General features: G+C 33.7%; 4 protein-coding genes across 5 annotated transcripts in view; 1 reads left to right on the top strand and 3 right to left on the bottom strand.

The window, feature by feature from the left end:
- Positions 1-2,384: 2,384 nt before the first annotated feature.
- LOC106111770 (vacuolar protein-sorting-associated protein 25-like) lies at positions 2,385-5,453 on the bottom strand. Of its 2 annotated transcripts, XM_013293920.1 has the most exons (3): positions 5,206-5,453; positions 3,275-3,639; positions 2,385-2,619 (listed from the first exon to the last, which is right to left on the bottom strand). In XM_013293920.1, exons 1-3 carry the CDS (start codon positions 5,253-5,255, stop codon positions 2,507-2,509), a joined length of 528 nt encoding a protein of 175 aa, XP_013149374.1. In that variant the 5' UTR covers positions 5,256-5,453; the 3' UTR covers positions 2,385-2,506. The 2 variants fall into 2 exon arrangements, with proteins under 2 accessions (XP_013149374.1, XP_013149373.1); XM_013293919.1 differs by lacking the exons at positions 2,385-2,619; positions 5,206-5,453 and adding an exon at positions 3,961-5,196 and having other exon boundaries at positions 3,547-3,639.
- Positions 5,454-6,533: 1,080 nt separating this feature from the next.
- Positions 6,534-7,905, top strand: LOC106111773 (NEDD8-conjugating enzyme UBE2F-like). The gene is made up of 3 exons (XM_013293923.1): positions 6,534-6,967; positions 7,176-7,337; positions 7,754-7,905. Exons 1-3 carry the CDS (start codon positions 6,695-6,697, stop codon positions 7,871-7,873), a joined length of 555 nt encoding a protein of 184 aa, XP_013149377.1. The 5' UTR covers positions 6,534-6,694; the 3' UTR covers positions 7,874-7,905.
- Positions 7,906-9,357: 1,452 nt separating this feature from the next.
- On the bottom strand, positions 9,358-10,337 carry LOC106111822 (striated muscle-specific serine/threonine-protein kinase-like). Its single transcript, XM_013293977.1, has 3 exons — positions 10,243-10,337; positions 10,014-10,163; positions 9,358-9,934 (listed from the first exon to the last, which is right to left on the bottom strand). Exons 2-3 carry the CDS (start codon positions 10,143-10,145, stop codon positions 9,785-9,787), a joined length of 282 nt encoding a protein of 93 aa, XP_013149431.1. The 5' UTR covers positions 10,146-10,163; positions 10,243-10,337; the 3' UTR covers positions 9,358-9,784.
- LOC106111745 (myopalladin-like) overlaps positions 10,184-10,343 on the bottom strand; it is a gene marked incomplete at its 5' end in the record, with an annotated part of 9,289 nt that continues 9,129 nt past the window's right edge. The window contains one exon of the mRNA XM_013293889.1: positions 10,184-10,210. Coding sequence (XP_013149343.1) covers positions 10,184-10,210 — 27 coding nt within the window. The remainder of the gene's footprint in view (positions 10,211-10,343) is intronic.

The following is a 10,343-nucleotide window of genomic DNA, read 5'->3' as shown; positions in this document are numbered from 1 at the left end:
AGGTGCGTCTTTTGGGAACCATTCCCGCGCCGCTGCTGTTCGGTTTCCTTATCGACTTGTCCTGTTCATTGTGGGAGCCTGCCTGCGACTCCACCGGCGCCTGTCTACTCTACGACAACTATAACATGAGCAGGTAACATTAATTCCCCTTAGTCTACGCTCAAGGTTCACGGCTAAATTGTGTTTATCATTATTTTTCTTTGATTCTAGGTATATGTTAGCGCTAGCACTAGTTGGTAAGCTATGCTCGCTGGTATTCTTCTTCCTAGCTTGGTGGTTCTACCGTCCACCTGGCGGTAAGAGTGGAAACGGTGTGGTCCCCGCTATCGACCTGCTCGTCTGTGACAAACGTAATGGCACCAATGGCACCAACGGGAGTAATGGACCACATACTATCGCGACAGACAACGGTCTCAGTCACACGCCCGGGATTGTCAATGGTGTATCTCACTCTAATGGGTATTGTAATGCGGCGTTGGAGTGTAGTGATCATTTATAGATTAAGGTATACTCGAATGCACTGGTAGAACATAGTTCCGGTTCAATAGACCTGAATATCTAGTATCTGTTCTCAACCTATAGATTGATTCATATACAAATAATTGGACAATGCTAAATAAATTACAATAATTGTTTACAACAGACTGAATGAGACTGTTAAGAAATTAACTACGAATTTGAGAAGACCAAGAATTAAAATAGGTTTAAACTCTTGAATTTTTACACATTCAACCAAACTGAAATATTGTATAGTTAAATAAATTTATTGGAAACATATAACTGCCATTGATATGTAGAAGTTCGTTATAAATCTATATAACATAGTATTTAATGGTCCTTTGAGTCGGATGTATACTTAAACTGTAACTTTCGTGATACATTCTCTTAAACGAATTAAAAACGACTTAAGTGTATTATCTTTTGGTGACGGCATCGACTGGTTTCGGACCAGTTTGAGGTCTGTTTTCAGAGCGAGTGCTTATATCGCTTTCTTTGATCACGTCGCGCCTCGCACTGCAGATGATACGTGAGTTAGGCCGTTTTTAATTCATTTTCTTCAACATAAATAAACCAGCGCTTGACCACGACTCCACCTAACTTAAGTGAAGACGCGGCTGAAGGATAGAGCGCGCTAGCTCAGTCAGTACCGAATCACCCTGCTTGAAGGCACCCACTCATATATGGTGTTTGAAAGTATGTAAGAAAAGCATTGTAATTTATTTCAATTATAAACCACTTCGTGTAATATCTCTCAAATACTATTGCAATACAAGCTCACATGAATTAAGGTATATAGTATTTAAGTGTGAAGGCTAGTGCGCCCGCGCATCACTCCTAGTATTATTAATAATAATGTTTTAAAATAGAGTACAACCGTGAAGACACAATTTTGATACACATATTTAATATTTTCTCATCTGTGTAGTGTACAGCGTTTTTATAAATTATTTTTGTTGATTTTATTGAAGGTAATTTTGTAAATATTTTATTATAAGTGTATTTTCGGTTAAAGACTGATTGTTTGGTATTTTATAGAAGTTAGATATACTCTTTTGTTTAAGATTTTTCTCTGGAATTTTGTTTATTTTTTGAATTGGGACATTTTTGATCACATAACTATGGCTGTTTAGGTAATAATTCAAACAGTATGATGAAATAGAATTAATACCTATTTGTATATAATCAAACAAATGTTTGATGTTTTTAAACGTTTTACACGTTTTTTCAATTTGTACAATTTAATAAAATAGCATAATATTTGAATGATTTTGATGTTGTACAATTTTACAGTTAATTCGAATAAAAATGAAATGAAATAAACTGAGTTTTATTCCAACCTGACATTTGTATGTACTATTTAATGTAACATCAAGTTAGAATAATATTTAAATTGCACACTTTGCTGCACAGATTATATTTTTTATGGTGTTTTACCGCAGTTTAAATACGCATAAATCCTTATCATAAATATATTTATTTCTTACTACATTCTCAGTTGTACAAAGAAATCAATAAAATTATAATAAAGCGTAAACACACACTTCTTTGTTGCCTAAGATGTCAGCAATCACAGCATATTTTTGAATATTTTTTTTTAATAAAAAGCCCTACACTTACGTCACGCTTTAGGTTATATATTAAGCCATTCAACTTAGGGGGTAAATATTTTGGATAAAAACCCTAATGTGGGAAAGAGACCATAAGTTGTTGCCATCATCAAGGAAGCAAAGTTGCCATGCTTTGTCATCATGTCATGTCATGACATTTGCAATTGATAATTTGACACATGTAAATAATATAATAAAATTTTCATAATTTTACGCAGATGAAGTCGCACGGGAACAGCTAGTTTTAACATAAAGTCTTATATATAAAAAAAAAACTTTTAAAAATATCAAGCAATATATTTCAACATTACAAAATAGTTACAACTTAACAAATTGCATTTAACATTTCCTTAGCGACAATAAATGTACTCACAATTTAAATTACGTATTGACAATGTTCAGAAGAATTTGACACCCTGGCTGTCATCAGACGCCATCAACTCACACCTGCCTTTCACCTCGAGAGCCTTTAATGCTTTGACTAGAACATTCATATCCAAGCCATGGAACTCTGAAAAAAAACGCAGGCAGTCCACACTGTTATATACACTTTTCTATTTAGCTATACTAGCGTTTGACCGCGACTTCCGCTTCCTGTATTCTATATCTGTCTTCATCAAGACCTGTTCGGCCATATTGGAAATATAGAAGTAACATCTATACATCCAAACTTTTGCATGATATAATATCAGTATGATACTAATCATACTAATATTATAAATGCGAAAGTTTAGATGGATGGATAGGTGTTTGTTAGAGTTTGTAGCCTAAACGGCTGTACGGATTTCGATAAAATTTGATATGGATGTGGAGGATAGTCTGGAAGAACACATAGGCGACTCACTTTTATTTTTTTTAATCCTCCGCGGAAGGAGTCGCTGGCGAAACTGACTAATAAGTGAAAGAATTAATGTGGTCCAGTATTTTTTGAGTTTATTCATATACTTAGAGGGTGCGAACATCTTTGACTAAACTATCGCACGACAGTTGTGCGATTGTCGATTGTTTCGCAGCCAATTCATCTGTTTAGTTGCACAACTAAGAATCGAGTAGTATAAACTCTTTATAAACTGGCAAGAATCAAAGCGAGACTGAACAGTTGTGTGTTAATCAAAGGTGTGCATGTGCTCTTAATATTGGTACAAACATGTTCCACTTGTACATACCTTCACCGACAGTATTATCTCCTTCCCTTATTTCATATAATGTGCAAACAGTATTATTTAAGCCATTACTACTCGCCCAGTTGTATACCATATTGCCCCATTCATCTAACGAATGCCAATACACCTCCCATACATTTTTACTCTTATCCACCGGAGCCGCTCGACCGGTCTTCCCCATTTCTTCTAATATTATTAATAAAGATTCTTGTGATAACTTTCTATTTATTGTTGCATTATTAAATAGTGGACAGTTCTGTGATTCTCTCACATCTATGGTTGATTGTTTTGTCGTTTTAAGATACTCTGTTATTAATTGTTGCCATGCCTCTATTTGTTTTGATCTTGTCTCTGCGTGTGGCTGAATTCTGAAACAGGAAACAAATATTAAATAACTTAAAAGATGCATTTTTCTTAAAGTAGTTTCGCAAAATTATCACATAACCAATTTATATGCACACAAGACTGCAATAATTATAATTGTCATGTATTCAGGTAGTTTTTTTAAAACCATTTTAAAATTTCATGGAAATATTGCAGTATACAAGCAAGCTTCAAAGACTGTATCTTCTATATTTATATAAATACAGGACTAAGGAACATTTCCTCTTAATTCTTAAATCTTCTAATTGACAATCTTTTGCACATTAAACTCTATAATTGTCTATGTCTAATAAACCAATACTTACTATGATTATTCAGCTGTTAATGCAATCTTTGCATAGTTATCTATCAATTTTTTCTCTGTTTCTTTTCTTTTATGTAAGACTTTAGCAGGTTTAGGCTCCAAATCTGTCACTCCTATTTTATATGACATTGTTTGACTCCCTACAGATACTTTAGGGTGTTTATTGTTAATATTTTTGGTGAAACTAATCATTATAGAGCAATCCTTGATAATAGCTGATATTAAAGCTAAATACAATGGATCCCAAGTGAAGAAAATCTTTTGATGTTCCGCAGTTGCTAGATCAAGGTTTTGTGTTTCGATTTCCTTTAAAATGGACCTCACATAATTAAATTCATCAGAAATGTCTGATGTGTAAGTATTTTCTGATAATCTTTGTAAATGGAGAAGTTTAAATAAAAATGATTCATGTTTCAGATTGTTGCCATCTCTACAATATTTACTCTTTGACATTTTTATTTCATCTGTGGTTGAAACTGTTATGTCTGATTTTCCATCACTGAGCAATATTTCTATTACAAAGTCTAGAAATAAATTAATGTAATTCCCAAAGATATCAAATTCTTTCAACATAATTTCAAAGTTATTGTTATGTTTATTTTCTTTATAAATTATATTTCCATTTTTAAAAACTTTAAAGTTATTCTGCGGATTTTCTATTAGACTTTTTAATGCAAATTTCATTCTGTCTCTATCGCCGGAGAAAAGATCCAAGGGGCAATAATTACTAATACCTTGAATGTGTTTCTCAGTTAACTTTAGAAATTGTTTCATGCAGTAATAACATTTAGAATATCCTTTCAAACTTTTAGCTAGATATCCCTCTTTTGGTTTGATCTCTATGCAATAATTATCTGCATTTGGATCGACCATTGTTAAATTAGGTGCTTTAATTGCAGTTGTCATTATTATAGATTTATATGTCCTATTTTTAGGCCGAAACTTGTGTAAATTTTTCGTCAGATTAACGATTTCTTGTAAAGAAATATCAACAACCTCTTCCTGATATCTTCTATCAGAAAATATTAATGGTATCATCACTGAGTTAACAAATTCGACTGATTCAGATATAATTGATTTTTTAGTCTTACAACAGTCTTCTTTTATGAGACGGAGGACGTAATTACTATTCAATATTTGTAGAACGATATGGACATTTCCTTCGTTGATATATTTCCAAGGATGAATGCAAAAACTCATTTTGAAAATAAACACTTAGTAGTGGCAATAAAATAAATTTACTTACGTAAAAAAAGGAGGAAAATTATACTGCCACGGCCAGGTTATGTCTGCCATCTCTTTAATAGTTACGTAGTGTTCTTATGAAGTTTTTTTGTTGCACTATAATGACCAATTTATTTCTTAATCCTATTTTCTTCCAACTATCTTCAAGAATTTTGCTTTCTTCTTGTCATATGACATTGACAAGTCTTATATGATGTCATACTTTGATTCTTTGACATCTTTCATTTCGATAAATCCAATGTTCAGAAAATGTATATAATGTATGTGTTGTCTCTGAATTATTTTAAGTGTTAATTCGTTAAAATAACATTTGCTGATATCAAATAATTACTTTTTTTTCAAAATTGTGAAAACCAAAAGGCATAGAAAGTACCGTAAAGTTATGGCAATATTGGTTGTGTTTATGGTTTTGTTGCTAGGTGCACATTCAGGAAGTACAGTTGGTCAGTCCAGGAGTTTGGCAGTCTGTATTGGGGTTGTTTGTCCACATTTTGCCCGTCCAATAACCTTGTAACATAATGCTACAGTGACAGTGAATTCCAGATAGTGATTGATTTATTTTCACCTTTTTACTTCATTTTATTAATAAAAAATAAAAGCTTGTTTTAAAAAGGTTGTTCGTTTTTTTTAATTTTTTTCCCATAAATTCGAGCTTAAATTGTTTAAACTATCGTGAGACATTACTTTAAGCGAAAATTAATTAAAAACGGCTCAACTCACGCTTTTTTCCCCTGAGTGCGAGGCGCGACGCGACCGCGAACAAAAGTTAAATAATACTCCCCCTGAAGAAGGATCCCCGAAGGATCCGAAACTAGTCGGTGCCGTCACCGGAGGAAAAAAGCGTGAGTTGAGCCGTTTTTATTAATTTTCGCTTAAATTCGAGCTTTTTCCCATTTTTTTGTTGCATTTCCATGCCATACAAAATACTCGTCAAGACGAATCAAGTTACCCCAAATTCGATGGAGTTGCGTTGTTTAATTACTATCAAAATATTCGTCAAAAAAACTAAACGAGTCTAAACCATTCAATAGGCGACGTATCTTACCTGTTTTGTGGTGTGCGTCATCACTGGACTGGACGTAGGACAGACCGTTCATGCGCGGTTTACATTTGGCCAGTGCAGTTGAGTATCGTTTCGCAAGCACACTCATTGGTGCACATTGTGCCAGTTGAGACGCAATATCTGGACTGACCAAAAAAGTCACGCTCACTGATGTCAGTTTGTGTTTCCTCGGTGCCAGTCGACGGACAGTCCAGTCATTTCATTGCCACACCTTCTTCACCGTACTGGCTAAATGTGCACCGGGCATGATAATTTTGACATTGACAATTGGACGATTGACAAATCGAGCAAAATTGCATCCCTGCATCGAAAGAAAGATCTGGTTAACTTAAAATCAAACATATCTTTATTTGTAATTTAAAATCTATCCTGATGTGCTAGTTATAGGGTAAATTTATATTGCAATAACTTAGTCACTAGAAATAAAATGATTACGCTTAATAGAAAATTTAAGAAAGAAAACCCTGAGAATACAAATGGTGTTACTGTCGATGTACCCAAAAGGATATCGGTTAGGGATAAACTACTGGTCAAGGAGGTGCAAGAAATGAATGAGAATCTCCCTACGACTTGCTCAGTGCACTTCGAGGACCCGAACGTCTTTAGTGAGTTCATTCTGACCGTGATTCCTGATGAAGGCTACTGGCTGGGGGGCAAATTTAAGTTCAGTGTGTTCGTCACCGAAGACTATAATATGGCGGTAAATATACGTGTTAATAATCGTGGTATTTTCTGACATTGTTTTTTATACATAGACCTGTTTATTAGATTATTGGATGTTTACTAATTGAAAAATCACATAAACAGTGATGATGTTTCTATCTTATTACAAAGCTATCCGCTAAGTTATCATATGTCATTTTATTTGACAATTGAATTCTAATCCTCTATTTATATAATATTTGCAGCCTCCTAAGGTGAAATGCTTGACAAGGCTATGGCATCCCAACATCAATGTAGATGGAGATATTTGCTTGTCCCTGCTGAGGCAGACTTCTATTGATGAGCACGGCTGGGCGCCTACAAGACGTCTTAAAGATGTTGTTTGGGGTCTCAACTCACTATTCACAGTAAGTAACGCTACTCAAAAACTAACTTTTTTTCATTATGATTAAACTGTATTTTAGGCAGAGTTCATTGCTTTGTATTGTCACACCTGTAACCCAGATAGATACCATCGGACTCCATTTTCTTGAACCCTAAATACCCCTTCTATATTCATTAACACATACATGGTCAAATTTTACATAAAAATGTAACTTAAATAAATATGATTGTGTTTCTACACATTGCATTACTTGAGTATAAATAAGCTTTATGAACTATGAAATAATAAATATGTTTCAGTAAATATAAATACCATATATACATAACTGTCTATAAATAAATATAATAAATTCTTATTCTCTTGCTAATTCTTGCTGTAAACCAAATCAGAAATGTGTGCTTGTGTGAGTTATAGTGTAATTTATTTCACAATTCCTAGGATCTCTTAAATTTCGAAGATCCTCTGAACATAGAAGCTGCAGAGATGTACAATCAGAATAAGGCTGAGTTTCAAGTTAAGGTTCAGGAGTACATAGCAACGTCTAAAGGGAAGAGATGAGGAAAGCATAACCGGCGATCAAATCCAACGAAGAAATAGCGGAACGGAGTAACGTTATACATTGATATTACTTTTAACAGATTGAATGCCACATTTAATTAGTGTGGCAAAGTTATTGTGGCATTAAATGTGTTTTAGGACTTTAGCTTGAAAATTATATTAAATAGTCCATTGATTGACACAGTCCTTAATTTGTAGTTTTCTTGTAAATGGTTGATGGAGATTTTCTAAGTGTCCAAATGAGTAATGGATTTTTCTTTTAGAAAATTTATTAATATTGAAAACTCAATAAGTTTTTTCTATGTAATTTCAGTATTTTGTGATATTTTTAAAAGTTTGTAGAGTATGGACTTAACATATTTGAAATTATAGCTTAAATGTAAAGAGTCTTATTTCACCGATCTCTTAACAAGAATTAATTAAACTATTAAATATTACAATTATGTAATGAAATAGTAAATGTAAAACATACATAACTGTTTATAAATATACACAATGGAAAGAAATATTCCGTAAGTTACTAACTCTGTCCCGATTCCTAAGTCAAATGATAATAAAAATGTAACAGAAATAGAATATGTAATTTTACATAAAAGAAATATTGTGTGAGAAATATATGAAAATTTTAATGCAATAAATATGTAAATAATATGATGTCAGATTATTTGAGACAGGATCTCTATATTACACTGATAGCCATTTACTGAAACAAATATTCAATACTTTGTCAGACAAATTTTAATGGAATTTGAATTTCAATAGAGAGCGCACAGCTTTGACTAAACTATTTTACAAAGGTTGTGCGATTGTCGGCACAACTAAAAATCGAGTAGTGTACCTCCATATAAGCTCATAGGAATCAAAGCGAGACAACTGCTGTGCGATAGTTTAGTTTCAGATGTGCGCTTTTAGCGTGGTCTAAAAGACAATGTTACATATTTTACTGTTCCAGTAGGTACTATCCTATATCCTGTATAATTGAGTCATTTTTAAATAAACTTTGTTTTAAACTATAGAAAATGTAATGCATAATTTAAATTTGTATGTAAAATATTGTAAAAATAAATTTTAAAGTAATGAGATTTGAAAGATTTTTTAACTAGAAGTAATTCTTCAATCTGAATGTATGGATTTAGCTAAAGCTGTTTATAATGCATTGAAGTCTTTTATGTGAAAATTTTGTTTTATTTAATCCTCATTTCCACTGAAACTAGCTGTTGCTAGCGATTCTGTCCGCGTGAAAAGTATAATTAACATGCTGTTTTCCAAATATTTTTATAGTAACTATACCAATTTTTATTCACATGCAACAGACACCTAACCATCCAAACCTAACAGACATCTATCCATCCAAATTGCAATTATTAGTTACTGCAAGTTCACATTACTTGAAAAAAATGTGGCATTCAATGTGTTAAAATTTTACGTCAGATTCGGTAAACAGTATCTAGTATATTTTAATTTCTGGGTAAATAATAAAACAATTACAGCAAAACTCCATTTATTGCCTTCAATAATACTGAAGCAATTAACCAATATAAGTTAATAAATAGTACAAATTTGTATAAATAAATTAAAACTAAATTGATTCGTTACATTCTTTCGACTAGAGTTTTATGACGATATGAATTAAGTTTTACGATCGGTTTATATTGTTTGTGTTACAACTTGTGAGTGAGTATTTAAATATTAACATATTTTAGTTGACAGTGAAAGTAAAAATAAATTACAAAATAAAAAATTTACGTTAACATTTCAACAGATTTCAATTCCATTCATTATAAAAACGACCTTAGACAATTAATGATTTTAGGACTTTTCGAACAGATTAATAGATTATTGTTTAATAGGGAACGGTGATGAATGAATGAAGTCAGTGTGATCACGGATGGTGAGTGTGATGAGCGGTGGTCAGTGGCTGGAGAAGTTGGTGAGCAGTTCCTCCTGGATGCTGTTAGAGCGCGTGAGATGCCGCGCTGCCACTTGACCGAAGGCCGTCGCTACGGTGTCTGCTTGTGACGCTTCACGAGCTTTCTTCTCGTGGTATTCATCTGAGAACTCCTGTGATAACATAAATAAATATGAGAATCACGATATTTGGAAGTTAGAATCACATAGCGGTCATAGCCGATGTGCCAACCTTTAGTCTGTTGCCCAGGAACACAGCTCTCTCGCGCTTCTTGTGAATGAAGTCGGACTGCGCGAGCCACCGGTGCTCGTAGCACTCCTCCGCTGAGGGCCGCTTCAGAGGCACCTTCTTGAATACGAACATCAGGAACCGCGTCGCCTCCTGTCACCAAAATCAACCAATTAGTATCCCGGCAAATGATTATTAAACTGAATGTCTGTGTACCATGTGAGGTACGGACTTGCGTGATCTCCTTGTAGAGGTGCTCGAAGCGATAGCGCACGAAGGATATGTTCTGCTTGGTCTCGGCGTCGTCAGCGCCGCGGAATGGCGACGTGCCCG

Source organism: Papilio polytes, unplaced genomic scaffold (genome assembly GCF_000836215.1).
Source record: "Papilio polytes unplaced genomic scaffold, Ppol_1.0 DF824146.1, whole genome shotgun sequence".
Lineage (NCBI taxonomy): Eukaryota > Metazoa > Arthropoda > Insecta > Lepidoptera > Papilionidae > Papilio > Papilio polytes.
This window is presented reverse-complemented; position numbering and strand designations above follow the sequence as displayed.